The sequence below is a fragment of the Nyctibius grandis genome, chromosome W (genome assembly GCF_013368605.1).
Source record: "Nyctibius grandis isolate bNycGra1 chromosome W, bNycGra1.pri, whole genome shotgun sequence".
Lineage (NCBI taxonomy): Eukaryota > Metazoa > Chordata > Aves > Nyctibiiformes > Nyctibiidae > Nyctibius > Nyctibius grandis.
In genome coordinates this window covers 20,217,154-20,232,901 of record NC_090694.1, presented here as the reverse complement: position 1 = coordinate 20,232,901, position 15,748 = coordinate 20,217,154, and the positions used below count along the sequence as shown (strand labels likewise).

General features: G+C 40.8%; 1 protein-coding gene across 1 annotated transcript in view; it reads left to right on the top strand.

The window, feature by feature from the left end:
• The window catches only part of LOC137675786 (soluble lamin-associated protein of 75 kDa-like), a 33,144-nt gene extending 18,118 nt beyond the window's left edge, over window positions 1-15,026 (top strand). The window contains exons 5-13 of the mRNA XM_068422002.1: window positions 278-457; window positions 1,895-2,023; window positions 2,237-2,349; window positions 5,004-5,058; window positions 5,401-5,539; window positions 11,217-11,382; window positions 12,257-12,460; window positions 13,803-13,805; window positions 14,478-15,026. Of these exons, the coding sequence (XP_068278103.1) occupies window positions 278-457; window positions 1,895-2,023; window positions 2,237-2,349; window positions 5,004-5,058; window positions 5,401-5,539; window positions 11,217-11,382; window positions 12,257-12,460; window positions 13,803-13,805; window positions 14,478-15,026 (1,538 nt within the window). The remainder of the gene's footprint in view (window positions 1-277; window positions 458-1,894; window positions 2,024-2,236; window positions 2,350-5,003; window positions 5,059-5,400; window positions 5,540-11,216; window positions 11,383-12,256; window positions 12,461-13,802; window positions 13,806-14,477) is intronic.
• Window positions 15,027-15,748: the final 722 nt, after the last annotated feature.

Sequence of the window (15,748 nt, the reverse complement as noted above, 5' to 3'; positions counted from 1 at the left end):
ACTGCTTTAGCAGACTCTTTCTAACATATTAATCTATGATATATCTTGGCAACATTATGAAGCCTGCCCAAAGAGCCAATAAATGTCTGATAGCAATTATTTATTTTTAATGAATATTATAAATTATTTTTATAACTTTAATCTAACTTTATATGACTTATTATATAGTTTGATATATTTTTTATAAATTATGAACGTCTTTATTTGAATATGCTAAAATTCATGTGGCAACATGTCAATGCTGAAGTACTGATGGATTCCCCCCCTGTTATTTCAGGAAGTATTTGTAGCTTTTCTCTTACTCAGAGTTATCAGCTGCCAGTGCTAGACACAATGTTTGTAAGAAAGAAACATCGTGGGAAAGACTTTGGGCTAATCATGTTGGAAGACTTTGTGGATTCCTTTACTGAAGACACTCTTGGCCTACGATACCCACTCTCATCCTTCGTGTACATAGGCAAGCTCTTTGATTTATTCTTTTGATCTTCTTTATGCTTTCTTTACATGTCCAAATGAGTGCTGTTGTTCAAGCTCCATGTTTGTGGTTGCATCCTCAGTATTTCTATTAAATTTCCCGCTCTTCAGTGAAGGTTAAAAATCCTGATTTGTTGAAGATGGTGAAGTATTTCCTGATTAGATTTTAATCCTCTGTGTGAGGTTAGATTATTGGATCTCTGTTGGCTTTCTGCTACTGTGCAGTTTACCGCTATATATTTCCCCCCCTCCAGAGTGGGCTGAGGTGTTTCTATGTATGATCTCCTAAGGTAAATCTTCTTTGTAGCACCTTTTTCTTGCTCATTCCTAAGCTTCACAAGGTCATTTAATTAATGCTTTCTCAGAACTTCTGGTCAAGTGGACATACTAGGCTATGTTTTAACTTGGGTATGAGAAAGCACAGTTCTAATGTACAAGGAAAACACTTATGGCTCTTCCATTAACAACCCCAGAGGGTTATGTCAGCTAGGAAATGACACACATTTTTGAAACGATGTTGCTTGGGACTGTGTTCAGGCAAGAAGCATTTCCTTTGTCTAGTTTCTCGAGGCCTACTCTCGGGCCATCTGTCAGGCTTCCTTCTATTAACATTTTCATCTGGCCTTCTTACTTAGGCACTGGAAATTTTCTGCTTTTCCAAGTACCACTGTCTGCTGTTGGATCTGTCTAGACCTGGTTTGTTAGGCTTCAACTAGCAAACTGTCTTGAACAGAATTTAATGACTAATCAATTTCCCTGGCCAAGGAATGATATGGCAGGGATCTTCTCCACTGAGATTATGCATCAGTAGTGAATCAGGTGAAAAATGGTAGTTTTCCTGGTAGCTACTACAGAATAACATCAAAACATTCCTCTCTACGTGGATGTTTAGTATCTGTATTGAGAGGAAAGAAGTGGAGGGACAGCAGAGAACATTCCAAAAGTGAACAGTGAGTGGATGATAAACCATGCAATGGCAATGTGTTCATGTTCCCAAAGAGTGCTTTTCACAAATGCCTATAATAACACAAGGTGACAAAAATCACTTGACTACATCCTCTAAGAGTCTTTCTATTCTGGTTAGATCTTGTGATTGGCAGGGACAGTGACCAGTGAAGTTGTAAAACTCCAAAGTGGGTGCTTAGAGAAGAAAAAAATCCCAGCTATCTTTGTTTGCAGTTTAAGATAATAATGGAAAGTGTTTAAACCTGAAGAGAGGATTTATTGAGAAGGATGACTAGGTAGGGTAAAGCAATATTTGTTTATTTCAGACTGAACTGTTTTGTTGAACAGTTCTTTCTGTGGTGGTTTATGTGTATGATGGAAGATTGCAAATGAATTTGATTTCAGATAAACTTTAAAACTGAGGTATAGATGAGTATATAGTATATATAGTGTGTTTTTTCTTATCTTTGTTCAGCTTGTAAGCACTATTTTGAGAAGTACACTGGGAATCATGACCTTTTGTGGGAAGTGGAGGGAGCAGGACACTGGTTCCAGAGAACACCTATTACCACTGTATTGCAAAGGGAAAAGCTCAAAATTGCAGGTATGGATGCTTTGTTTTGTTTTCTGACACTTGGTAAAAGTTGTACTGTAGAGTGTTTGTTCAACAGTGACTTCTGTGAACACTACCCATGGAAACTAGCAGAAAGATTTTTATTTGTCCTGAGATCAGTGAGATCATATTTGGAATGGTTAATTGTTATATAAAGGTACTATAATTTTCCTTTTCCCCGTTTCCTCTTTTAAATCTTAACAGCAGAGGTCTCTCAGAAAGAAAATGCAAGTTTCCAAGCAGAGGATTATTTTCGACAGTCTGCAGCAGAATCTGAAGCAAGTGGACAAAAGACTGAGCTAGAAACACAGCTAAGTGTAGGTACACAGGCTGTTTTCTATATATTAAAAAGGCTTGAGAGCTTTTAAGAGTTTTCTATAATCATATAATGTATCTTGTCCTATTCTTCTGACTTTAATTACCTGTTCTTTATATAAAGTAAATATTTTTAATTTCTACAAAAGAATACATTTGTGAAATTAAAAAATGTAGGTTTTCAGCAGATTAGTACATTTGATCAACTGTATGTTATGCTTGCTTGATATTTATATTTCAAGTTCTCAAAGAATAGTCCTGGGTTATGCAGAGAGCTTGTACTTTTCCTATCCCTTCACTTTAGACAAAGTGGCAGCCAGTCTGACAGAACCCATGGTTCTGTCAGAGGTATCACCAGAAAGAGAGACCTCTTTTTTTGATTGCTTTGTTACTAAAAAAAACATAAAATATAAGAAATGCTTTTTGTCCACCTCATTATAATTGAATTGGCTCAAGTGTGCACTATATATAAAAGACAAATGCTTTTGTTACTTTTTGGGTGGATGTTATGCTTCCCACTGATGTAACACCAATGACTAAGCTGGGTTAAAAAATACACTTTTTGGAGGGGGGGTGTCCCATGAATGTAGAGGGGTCTGTCACACCTTTCAGGGTCTAGTAATTTGAGCTGTTTGCTAGCAGCTTAGAGAAGGAGAGTATTTCAACTGGCTCTGAGATTAAACTGTCTAGAAAGGCTGTTGAACAGTAGAGTCATCGTAAGAGTGGAGAGAATGAGGAAAAGTGTTTACAGAAGTGCACATTCACATCACAGTTCAATACAATAGAAAGTGTTTAGTTTGCATTGAGTTATATATACATTGACTGTATAGGAGGACTGCAGCTTGCTTTCTACATATTTGAAGTCTCAACCAGATTTCAGCTACATATGGATATGTGGTCATGAATATATTTGTGTCTTCGAATATTATGAAGCTGTTCCTCTATCTCATTTGTGTTCTGAGGCCACACAGAATGTGCTTGAGGAAAAACTTGTAACTCCAAATACAGTGAGGATGGATTTGTGTGCTTCAAGACTGTCTGTAGTATTGACATGACCATGCTCTCATAGAAGTCAATGCTTTAATTAAAAATAGGAAATAATGGTTGAATCGGTACTCTCAGCTCTTCGTATCTAAACTTTAGATTTGAAATGTAAATCAAATGTCCCTTTTCCCAGTTGAGAAAATTAGCATTTCCCAAAGCAAAACTGACAGCAAATAGTGATGGCTTTAGTCTCTAAATGATCAGAAGCAACAACTCTTATCTTTAATTTGTAACAGTGTCTTGAGCATCATCACTGAGTTCTAGATTCAGATTCCAATAATGATAACATCAGCAAAACTATCTCAAAAAATGCATGTTTTGGTTGTAGAGCTACATGGATATACTTAGAGAAAATAGCAGAGGGATATTAGTAGTTTTTACAGTTTTTGTGGCTGAGTTAAGAACTCAAGCCCTGTCTCTTGCCATCTTCCAGAAGAGGAAGATGGTAGATACCAAAGTGCTCCAACTCCTCATAGCTTGGTAGAATTGCTGGCAGCTCTCTTCTTGGCACCTGCACTATCTGTAACGAGTTCTGCAACGCTTTGAAAATTGTTGGACCACTAAACAAAATAAAACACCTCACCTTCCTCCAAACCAGAAAAAAACATTCCCCAAATTACATTTTCATCTTTCTCTTAGTGCTCCCTATTTTTGTGTGTTTTGATGCTAGAATGATTTATCATTAGCCTACAAAGTCTTATGTATTTAAAGCTTACTTGAAACTATTTCAGGCACCAGAATGTAGATATGGCCACTTGTTTCTGGCCTTCTTGGGTAGTACTGGAAGTGAGGCTGAAAAGGTGGCAGAACACCTGGATGTTGGTTATTGCCACTTCCAGATTACTTACAGCAGCTAAGAAAGAGCGATGTGCATACTTTTATTTTAATGTGTATAGCTTGCACCCACTTCAGAGTATCAAGTGCTTGACCACTGAGTCCTCAGCTAACTTGCAGGAAAAAATGGAAATAATGGGGTGGTGGGGAAGAACAAGAGGCAAAAGAGCTCTGACATAAGCAGCCTCTTGTGCTGACTCTGCATGTAACCTGCATTACTGCTGAATCACTAAGTTCTGGGGTTTTTTTCTTCTTGTCTGATCTTTCTTTTTTTTTTTCTTTTAAGATAACCCATGGGCTGCCATATTTTATTGCATGCCACAGTAAAAATAACACTGCAAAATAGAATACAAGTATAAAAATAAAACTGTTCTGATAAATTTTGTCAACTACTGTACTACAGTCCCTTGGGTTTATACAAAAAGGAAAAAAAAAGAAAAAACTGTTATAAACTGAATGGTTAGGAAAAAACTTGGTAGCGTTGTTTATAATGTCAGGTTACTTTCAAGTCTTATCTTCTATGTTGAGGCCAGAAGTAAAATGCAGAAAAAAATATTCATGCTTGTAGTAAAGATGATAAAAAATATTTAATCTGTTGAGAGATAAGATACATACATATAAGTATCTTAAATTAAGAATGGTTATAGCTGCTCTTCCATGGGATCATTACTATGAAATAGTGCTTTAGAAAGATGGAACCACAGGTAGGGAGATGAAGGTATATTTCAATCAATTCAGAAGTTTTTGGAATAACATTAGCCTTGCTTTTGCTTTACAGGCTGACTCTCAAAAAGGTAAAGAATCAATAGATGTCCATGCAAGCACATCTGAAGGTAAAAATAACCTTAATTATCAATATTGTGATTACTGTGGATTAGTAGACTAGCAGGCTCTTTTGCTGCTTTCAAGCTTAGAGTATTCATCTGCAAAGTGTATAAAAAAAACATGCCTTCCTCTAAGGTGCTGAGGCTCAACTCATAAACATTTTGAGATCTTCAGATAAAATTGTTATGAGTCTTGGTAAAGAGACTATGCATGTATATTCAGAAAATAAGTACCACAGTGAAATGTTTTACTTGCACTCAGTCGCTTTAATGAAACTTGGGGGGGGGAATGCGTGCAGATCTTACAGACTACATTTGTTCACTTGCATTTATTTTGTTTTTTTTCCTAAGACCCTGACATAACTCCCGTTTCCATTCGGACACGAAGCAGTCATTTAAAATGCCTCAGGATAGGAAAAAATAGCCAGGAATCTGAACCTGAAACTTCCCAAAGAAATGAGGAAAATATTCTTTATGTGTCAGAAAGCAGGTAAAGGAGCCCATATTTCATTGATTATTTCTCATTTTGTTGCTTGGGCAGTCACAAATGCAGCAGTGTCTCCCAGTGTGCTAATTGGTATTTATTCTCCTTTTTTCCTACTCTGAGTGCTTGATTTTAAAATTACTGAAAATAAAGCCTGCTGTGAGAAAGGACATTGAGACATCACCTGAAGAGTGACTGCACCAAAATGGTGTCTCTGAAAGTTCAGTAGATATTGGAAATAACAATAGGAAAACATTGAGGACTGAGGGTGTATGTACAAGGGGATATGTTCTGTTATAACTGAGTCTGCATTAAGGTAAAACCATCTGTATTCATACAGCATAGTTTCTTGCAATAATATAACTGTACATGTATCCACAAATACTATGTGTGATCTTTGCAGAGAGGTCCCTTCCTGAGCTCTTGTTATTGTGGCATATTACAGTAAAATAAAGCCTGACTGTTTAGTTTGGGAGCTGGTTACTGCTTGTCACTTAATAACAAAAGAGTTACAGGGAGCCACCCGTCTTCAAAGTAAAACCCTTTGTTTAGACAAATTCTGATTTAAAACCATCATATCCAAACTTACATCCTTAAAAAAAAAAGTCATCTCCAGTTTAAAGAATGTTATCTTGTGTAATAACTGTCAAGTGGGGATGTGAAGAATTGTACCACGTGTTCTATAACAGTTCATACAAGACAGGGCCTGAAGTACTGATTTGCACTGGCTTCCATCCAGAAAGCAGAACTGTGCTTATTTAAAATAAATAAATAAATAGCTCCTTCCTCCCCCTTCCTGTGTGTGGGTATATGTACACTCATAGACTCACACTGCTTCTCTCTCTCTGTGTCTCATTCTCTTAAACAATCAATCAATCAAACCCAAAATAATCCTCACCCCCAACAAACAACCAACCACAAACCCTCTTTTTGGGAAGTGAAGATGACATGATTATTTTCTAGGAAATCCCTCAAAATTGTTCCATTAGCTTTCTTTAAACAGATAAAATTAGGTTTTGTTTTTTGTTGTTTTTTTTTCCTGTGAGGCTGAGTTCTTGAGCTAGCTGCAGCCTAATTTTTGCATTTAAATCACTCTGTGGAACTACAGAGATACAGCACTGCTGTCTTGCACTGTCAGTGGGCTGCCCTAAGCTGCTTCAGAACAGGCCAAATGGCATGATTTGACTCTGCCACAGGCTGAGAAATTCTTTGCTGTTACTACTAATTGGCTAGTTGGTATGTGAGAGGACTAGCCTGTTCGTGAACATCAGTATTTTGGCCCTTGCAAGGTGGAGTCAACAAGGTGCCACTACTCCTCTGAACAAGATGTGTAACATGGCACTCATGAGCAGAGCTACAGTGAATCCTGATGGCAACAGGGCAGGATATCAGCTTGATTCTTCCCTTCCATGCACATTAGCAAATGCAGCAGGGTCTTCTGTGAGGGACTTTCTCCTCTGGAGTGCCTTCATCTCAAGACTGGCACCTGGGATAAAAACCTCCAATACTGCCTTTATTATGAGATTGTGAAGCAGCCTTCTGCAAATCTATTGTGTGTACCTTTTTCTTTGATTGTGTATAATACTTCCAGTACATCTAAGTTTTATCACCTCAAAAATGAGAACGGAATGTTTGAGATGGTGTTACTACCTATCAGGTGCATCAGAGCTTTAGCTTTTTGCTAATTTAATCTCTAGCTGATTGTCGTGGTTTAACCCCAGACAGCAACTAAACACCACGCAGCCACTCGTGCACTCCCCCCTGGTGGGAGGGGGGAGAGAATCGGAAGGGTAAAAGTGAGAAAACTCGTGGGTTGAGATAAAGACAGTTTAATAGGTAAAGCAAAAGCCATGCACGCAAGCAAAGCAAAACAAGGAATTCATTCACTACTTCCCATCAGCAGGCAGGTGTTCAGCCATCTCCATGAAAGCAGGGCTCCATCACACATAATGGTTACTTGTGAAGGCAAACGCCATCACTCCGAACGTCCCTCCCTTCCTTCTTCTTCCCCCAGCTTTATATGCTGAGCATGATGTCATATGGTATGGAATATCCCTTTGGGCAGTTGGGGTCAGCTGTCCCAGCTGTGTCCCCTCTCAACTTTTTGTGCACCCCCAGCCTATTTGCTGGTGGAGTGGTGTGAGAAGCAGAAAAGGCCTTGACTCGATGTGTAAGCACTGCTCAGCATTAACGAAACCATCCCTGTATTATCAACACTGTTTTCAGCACAAATCTAAAACATAGCCCCATGCTAGCTACTATGAAGAAAATCAACTCTGTCTCAGCCAAAACCAGCAAACTGATTGAATCTTCTTCAGCCTTGATGTGTTTATCACCTTAAATTCTTTTCCAGTCATGGTCTTTGTAATCACAGAATGTTAGGGATTGGAAGGGACCTTGAAAGATCATATAGTCCACTCCCCCTGCCGGAGCAGGATTACCTAGACCATATCACACAGGAACGCGTCCAGGCAGGTTTTGAATGTCTCCAGAGAAGGAGACTCCACAACCTCTCTGGGCAGCCTGTTCCAGTGTTTGGTCACCCTCACCGTAAAGAAGTTTTTCCTCATATTTAAGTGGAACCTCCTGTGTTCCAGCTTGCACCCATTGCCCCTTGTCCTGTCAAGGGATGTCACTGAGAAGAGCCTGGCTCCATCCTCTTGACACTTGCCCTTTACATATTTATAACCATTAATGAGGTCACCCCTCAGTCTCCTCTTCTCTAAGCTAAAGAGACCCAGCTCCCTCAGCCTCTCCTCATAAGGGAGATGTTCCACCCCCTTAATCATCTTTGTGGCTCTGCGCTGGACTCTCTCTAGCAGTTCCCTGTCCTTCTTGAACTGAGGGGCCCAGAACTGGACACAATATTCCAGATGCAGCCTCACCAGGGCAGAGTAGAGGGGGAGGAGAACCTCTCTTGACCTGCTAACCACACCCCTTCGAATACACCCCAGGATGCCATTGGCCTTCTTGGCTCCAAGGGCACATTGCTGGCTCATGGTCATCCTGCTGTCCACTAGGACCCCCAGGTCCCTTTCCCCTACGCTGGTCTCCAACAGGTCTGTCCCCAACTTGTACTCATACATGGGGTTGTTCTTGCCCAGATGCAGGGCTCTACACTTGCCCTTGTTATATTTCATTAAGTTTCTCCCCGCCCAACTCTCCAGCCTGTCCAGGTCCCTCTGAATGGCTGCGCAGCCTTCCGGTGCGTCAGCCACTCCTCCCAGTTTTGTGTCATCAGCGAACTTGCTAACAGTGCACTCTATTCCCTCATCCAAGTCATTAATGAATATATTGACTAGTACTGGTCCCAGTACCGACCCTTGAGGGACTCCGCTAGACACAGGCCTCCAACTGGACTCTGTCCCATTGACCACCACTCTCTGGCTTCTTTCCTTCAGCCAGTTCACAATCCACCTCACTACCCGATCATCCAGACCACACTTCCTCAGTTTAGCTGCGAGGATGCTGCGGGAGACCGTGTCAAACGCTTTACTGAAATCAAGATAGACCACATCCACAGCTTTACCATCATCTATCCACCGGGTTACGTCCTCATAAAAGGCTATCAAGTTGGTTAAGCATGACTTCCCCTTGGTGAAGCCATGTTGACTGCCCCTAATGATCCCCCTCTCCTTGATGTGCCTAGAGACAGCACCAAGAACAAGTTGTTCCATCACCTTTCCGGGGATGGAGGTGAGGCTGACCGGTCTATAGTTACCCGGGTCCTCCTTCTTGCCCTTTTTGAAGACTGGAGTGACATTCGCTTTCCTCCAGTCCTCAGGCACCTCTCCCGTTGCCCACGACTTAGCAAAGATGATGGAGAGTGGCCTAGCAATGACTTCCGCCAGCTCCCTCAGCACCCACGGGTGCATCCCATCAGGGCCCATGGATTTATGGATGTCCAGGTTGCTTAATTGGTCCCTGACCCAGCCCTCATCAACCAAGGCATATTCTTCCTCTATCGTGACTTCCTCTGGGGCCTCAGAGGTCCGGGGCTCCTCAGGACAGCCTCCAGCAGTATAGACAGAGGCAAAGAAGGCATTCAGTAACTCCGCCTTCTTTTTATCCTCTGTCTCCAGGGCCCCCACCTCATTCATCAGTGGGCCTACATTGCCTCTAGTGTTGGCTTTACCTGCAATGTATTTGAAGAAGCCCTTTCTGTTGTCCTTGACCTCTCTTGCAAGGTTTAATTCCAAGGAGGCCTTAGCTTTCCTAGTTGCCTCCCTACATCCTCTGACAACAGACTTATATTCCTCCCAAGTGGCCAGCCCCTCCTTCCATGATCTGTACACTCTCTTCTTCCACTTGAGTTTGCCCAGCAGTTCCCTGCTTAACCATGCAGGTCTCCTGGTACCCTTCCTTGACTTCCTACCTGCTGGGATGCTCTGATCTTGAGCTCGGAAGAAGCAGTCCTTGAATGCTAACCAACTATCTTGAGCCCCCTTACCTTCTAGTACCCTGTCCCATGGGATTTCCCCTAGCAATTGCTTGAAAAGGCCAAAGTTGGCCCTCCTGAAGTCCAGGGTTGTGATTCTGCTAGCTATTCTGTTCCTGCCACATGAGATCCTGAACTCTACCATCTCATGGTCACTACAACCAAGGCTGCCCTCAACCTTCACCTCTTCAACCAGACCCTCCTTGTTAGTGAGGATAAGATCCAGCAGCTCTCCTCTCCTAGTTGGCTCATCCACCATTTGCATCAGAAAGTTATCATCAATGCACTGGAGGAACCTCCTGGACTGAGGATGGCTGGCTGAGTAGGCCTTCCAGCAAATATCAGGGTAGTTGAAATCCCCCATGACAACCAGGCCCTGTAATTGAGAGACTGCTCTCAGCTGCCTGTAGAAGGCCTCATCACCCTCCTCATCCTGATCCAGTGGCCTGTAATAGACACCCACAACAGTATCACCCCTGCCAGCCTGCCCCTTAATTCACACCCACAAACTCTCAACTCGCTCCTGATCCGCCCCTGGATAGAATTCAATACATTCTAGCTGCTCACTCACATAAAGAGCAACTCCACCACCTCTCCTTAGCGGCCTGTCTTTCCTGAACAGGACATAGCCATCCATGACCACATTCCAGTCATGCGAGGCATCCCACCAAGTCTCTATAATTGCCACTAGATCATAACCCCCCGACCGAACATGGATTTCCAACTCCTCCTGTTTATTCCCCATGCTGCGTGCATTGGCGTATAGGCATTTCAGGGAGCGAGCTGAGCTCGCATACACATAATATATGTATATTCAATAATTATACAAGTATATTTGCTTATATAGCTCCATAATTTTAAACTGCTTCTTCAGTGAGGCTAGGAGAAGTTGCTTGCTTTCTCACCCCTTTGTGGCTTCCAAATTATGTTAATTGATTACTGCTTTCTAAATTTAAAATAACAAACACATTTCTGACTCTTATTCACATAAAATGGAAATGGGATAGATGTCTTCGTTTTATAATTGTCACAGCAATTTTGTTTAGTTAATGTATTTTTTCCTAATTAGGAGTTAGCTGTTTTTAGATGTATTTAGTTTTCTGGATTCGTATTTCCTATGGCAAGTATGTGATATTGATATAGCAGTTTAAATTTGGTCATGAAAGAATTTCCCTGCTGCTGAGATCACCAAAATTATGTTTTAATCTAAAAGTCTTAAAGGATATATCTTAATACCTGCTGCAGGCTGGAACTTCCTGCCCACACATTTGAAAGCTCTGAAGACTTAATAGAAGAACCTAATGAGAATGCTGTTGAGAATGACGAGGAAATGATTGCTGAAAACGAGGACCAATCTGTATCAGAAATGGAGTTACATGCATCACTCCCTGAGAAATGGAGTGAGAAGGAGGTGAGCTAGATGTGATAGCGATAGCAGATAAGAAATTTGGAATACAACTACAGTTTGTTAAGTATGGTCCTTGCTGCCTTGATCCATATGACTGTCAACTCTGATTTTTGTACTGATGCTTTGTTGAGAAGTATATTTGAGAAGCTAAAGCTAGTATAGAATTAATATCAGAGAATATTCCTTTACTTATTTTGAATGTTAGAGTTCATAGGATCTTCAGTAAGGTGAATTTCTAGCTTGTCTATCAACCTAACTTTCTTAATTGATTTGTCCTACTCAAATATTGTGGAGAACTGAAGTAGGGTCAAAATCTGAACCAGTATCTCTAATTTAAAAAAAATTATTGAAGAAGCTAATAGCTGGTATGTTTCAGTGACTACCGTTGACTCTCTTTATTTCTTCCCTTAAAGCTTGCCTGGTTTGATTTTTAAATCTAACTTTTATCTACAAATACTTGTTACTAGCTTGAGTTAAAATCTGGGAGTACCCTCTGTGCCTAGCGATACCTCCAGGGTTTTATGTTCTTATCTATTGGTGAGAAAGTGGATCTTACACTATGTTGGGTTTGTTAACGTATGGTTTCAAGGAAGGACTACAGCATGTATGCTTGTGAGTCGCATAAAAACTACTCAGCTTGGCTCCTAACAGTGTAAGCCATGGTCAGAAACTTAGTGCAGTTGACAACACACCAAGCTAATATTCTGGTTAAATAGTTGGATAGCTACTCTACGCTAAGCTATACCTTCTTAGTACGTTCTAGGTACCTGAGCTAGCTGCTTCTCAGATTAAGCTGCAAATTTAGATCACAGATACACCCACTAGTGTTTGTGAACAATAGTTGGGCATAATCTTGACTTAGAAATGTGATTTTTAGGAAACTCCATCTGAACCTCTTAACGGTGAGGTAACAGAAGAAATTGGTAAGACGTCACTTATGGCTGAAGAGGAAACAGCAAATGAAGTTCTAGGTGGTGAATCAAAATTTCAGTCTGAAAGTCAAGGAGAAGAACCCTTGACGCTGTTTGTTCCATTAATCCTTGAGTCTCCAGCAAAACCTTCAGAAGACACTGTATCAGAGGTGAGAGAATTGAAACAAAATGTTAAGTTGTCTTTCCTTCAGAGTGATATACCTTTGTGGAGTAACTACTGAGGGGCAACTTACTGAAACTAATTATTGGAGGCACACTTATTGAGAGTAAAGTTATATCCACATTTTACAGAACTAAGAAAGCATCTAGGGTGGGACGTGGTCAGCATGTACCATGATGGTTCCCCAGGCAACCTGGCCTGAATTCTTAGATGTTCACGCACTAAGGGAGCTTGGTGTGCTGACTCTGAGAGAACGGAGGGTGGAATGGTGTGGAGATAACCATGGCCAGGCTCTGTGTAAGCGAGGCAGGTACGGGAACTCCATGGTACCCTGTAGCCGATAAATCACATAGCTATTGTCAAATAAGAAATAATACCCTGTTCCACCCAGAATGCTGGTCACTGTGGTGAAATCATGTCCTGTGGATGAACTTTGCTCATTATAATCTCATTTTGGTATTAACCAAAACACACCTCCATCCCAAAAGTTACCCGCCTCCCTCTGCCCCTGAGCATGCTCTCTGAATTTGTCTTAGTCTATACCTTTAAAATTGAAGCAGGAGAATTTTACACCAATCAATAATAAAGGTATGTATGACTAGAGTCACTCAAGCTCCACCTAAACATAGAAAATAATATAAAATGCCTGTAAGAAAGAGGCAAGGTGGGGAAGATAACATCACTGAGAAGTCAGGAAGACATCACTACGGACTTCTGGGATCAGTTGATGGGCTGAACCTCTCTTCCCCACCCATAGGGACGCCTTTGGGTAAGATTCGTACACTTGGTTATACCAGGTGCTTCCCCAGGAAACTTAGAAATCAAGCTTGTATTTGTAATCGTATTAGTAGCGCTATATAGTCATCTTGCAACATATATCTGTACCTTGGTACCTAAGCGTGCTTTGCGGACAGTGTATTCATCACTGGCAATCTAAAAGAATCTGTATCTGTTGCTCAAATAAATTACCTTAACTGTGGAACTGGTTGCAAGGATTTTATTTCGGTGGATGTGCCCAGATTTATGGCATAAGATGGAACCGTGTTAGTTCATCGACCGTGACTGGGCCCTGCACTGTTAGTGCATCCGGACCTGTGTTAGTTCAACATATCAGCTGTTGAACGCAGTCGGACTGATAGTGCCGACTTTGGCCTATCTCAGCCAAAATTTAAGGTGTCAAATCAGGCATCACTCAGAGGCTAAGCTCAGCTGCCCCCAGCCCCTTTAATACCTGAGGACAAGCTGGAACGCAAGGGGGTTTAGTTTCTGCCAAATTAGCCCTCTTAAACGCAACAACCTTGCTGTTTTTTCTTTTGTTAAGTAACAAATAGAAAGTAGCCACTACCATCATATGAAATTCTTGGGAGAAACAATTATTAGGCCAGATGATGTAAATCCATAAATAAAATATACTAATGTTTCTGTTTTAATATGCAGAAGTGGGGCATATAAGTATGTGATACTGAAAAGAAAGCTATGTTGCTCCAGTTTGCCTTGGCAGTAATGAAACAGCTATCTCTCACTAAAAATATTAGTTGGATATGAGTGAAAAGCCACATCCTTACTTTGTCTAGTAATTCTGCCCTGGTGAAGTGTACAAGCAATTCATTAATGGTAAAATACCCTTCTAGAACACAGATTTTACTGGTTTTTGTTTATAGTGCAAAAGCTCATTGTTATATGCTAGCAAAATGATAATTGTATCTGTCTAAAATAAAGCACCTTTGTTTTTTCCCCAGGATTAATTTCAGAATGTTTTACTGTACCTGAATAATCCGTTGAATAATTTGAATTTGAAAATAGGAGAACAACTCTGGATATCAAATGCAGTTGACAGTCTTGTGCAAAAAGGAGGAGAGGACTGTTTTTTTGACTGTGCATGTAGTTATGCTGAATGCCAAAATAGCCTCTGAGGTTGCTAGCTAGGGGCAGTAGTTGTTCAGGCTCTTGTATCTTCATTTAATTGTCCCTTTGATTGTTTTGGCACCCTTCCTCTCCCCCTGCAGGTTTTAAATGCAAATGATTCAGAAGTGCTGACTGAAGAAAGCATATCAGTAGAGAAGGAGGGCACTGAAGAACACCACCAAGAATCTGAAAAGAAGTCATCATCCACTGAAAATGCAGCTGCACTGAAGGAAGAACCCTCTGACAATGGCCTGCCCAACTCTATGGTAATTGAAACAGCAGAAGAATCTATTTCTGAAAACGTATTGCCCAAAACAGCTTCCTCAGTGGAAGATCAAAATGAGGAAGCAGGGCACAACTCACAGGAGGCCCCTGTTGCTTTGAGTCAGAGCTCTTTGATAGTGATTGAACTCAAGGGTGTTTCTTTTCAGCAGCCTTCTGGACAGGAAGTACAGAAGAACCAGTTGGAAGAACACTCGGAAGAGTCTGCTGAGCAGACGGATCAGTACACGCAGACAGTGGCAGAGCGGGCTGCTGATAGCAGTTCTGAGGAAGCAGAAATTGAGGTACCCATTGTAGATCGGAGAAACTTGCGAAGAAAGGCCAAAGGTTACAAAGGTCCACCAAAGAAAAAAGGAAAGCCGGCTTAAAAATGAAATATTGATTGTTAATTCATCTATTTGTAAGGAAGTTATTATTTTGTGTAAAACACTAGGGTATAACTAAACCATATGGGACATGGGACAAACATGTTTAAAATACTGGGTTGAACTTCCTTTTGGTATTCATCCCCTTTCTTCAAGTTTTCCTGAATTTTTAACCACTAGACATTGAGCTTCATCAGAGTATGAAAGTAAACAGCCAGTCTCCTCCTTTTATAAAGGATACATGCTGAACAAATACAGTTGTGCTAGCAAAGGGAACAGTTTGTATATTTGAGGTGGCAGTCTTGGAAGAAAAATTAAGTGTGAAATCCTGGCGCTACTAAGATCCCATAAATTACCATAGACTTCCATGAGGCCAGACATCACTCTAGCATTTGTTTAATAACCTTGTGTTCTCTACTGTGGGGAGAAGCAGAACAAGAAAAATCCTTCCTTGCTTCTTGTTCCCTCCCCATAGACTTTCTCAGATGAGATTAAAAGAATGTAAGATTCTGTAATTCTAGGTCTCAAAATGTATAAGAAGGTATAACTCAGTAGATCAAAACAACATAAGCAGCATCTGTCTTTCATGAGAATCAGACTGGAGAGAATTGACTCCACTTCTGATTCCCAACTACTATTTGCTAATCACTTGAAACAGCTGAGTCAGCAGAAACGCCATCAATGCAGTATCGACCATAGCGCACTCTGATAATTAAGTTCTCCAT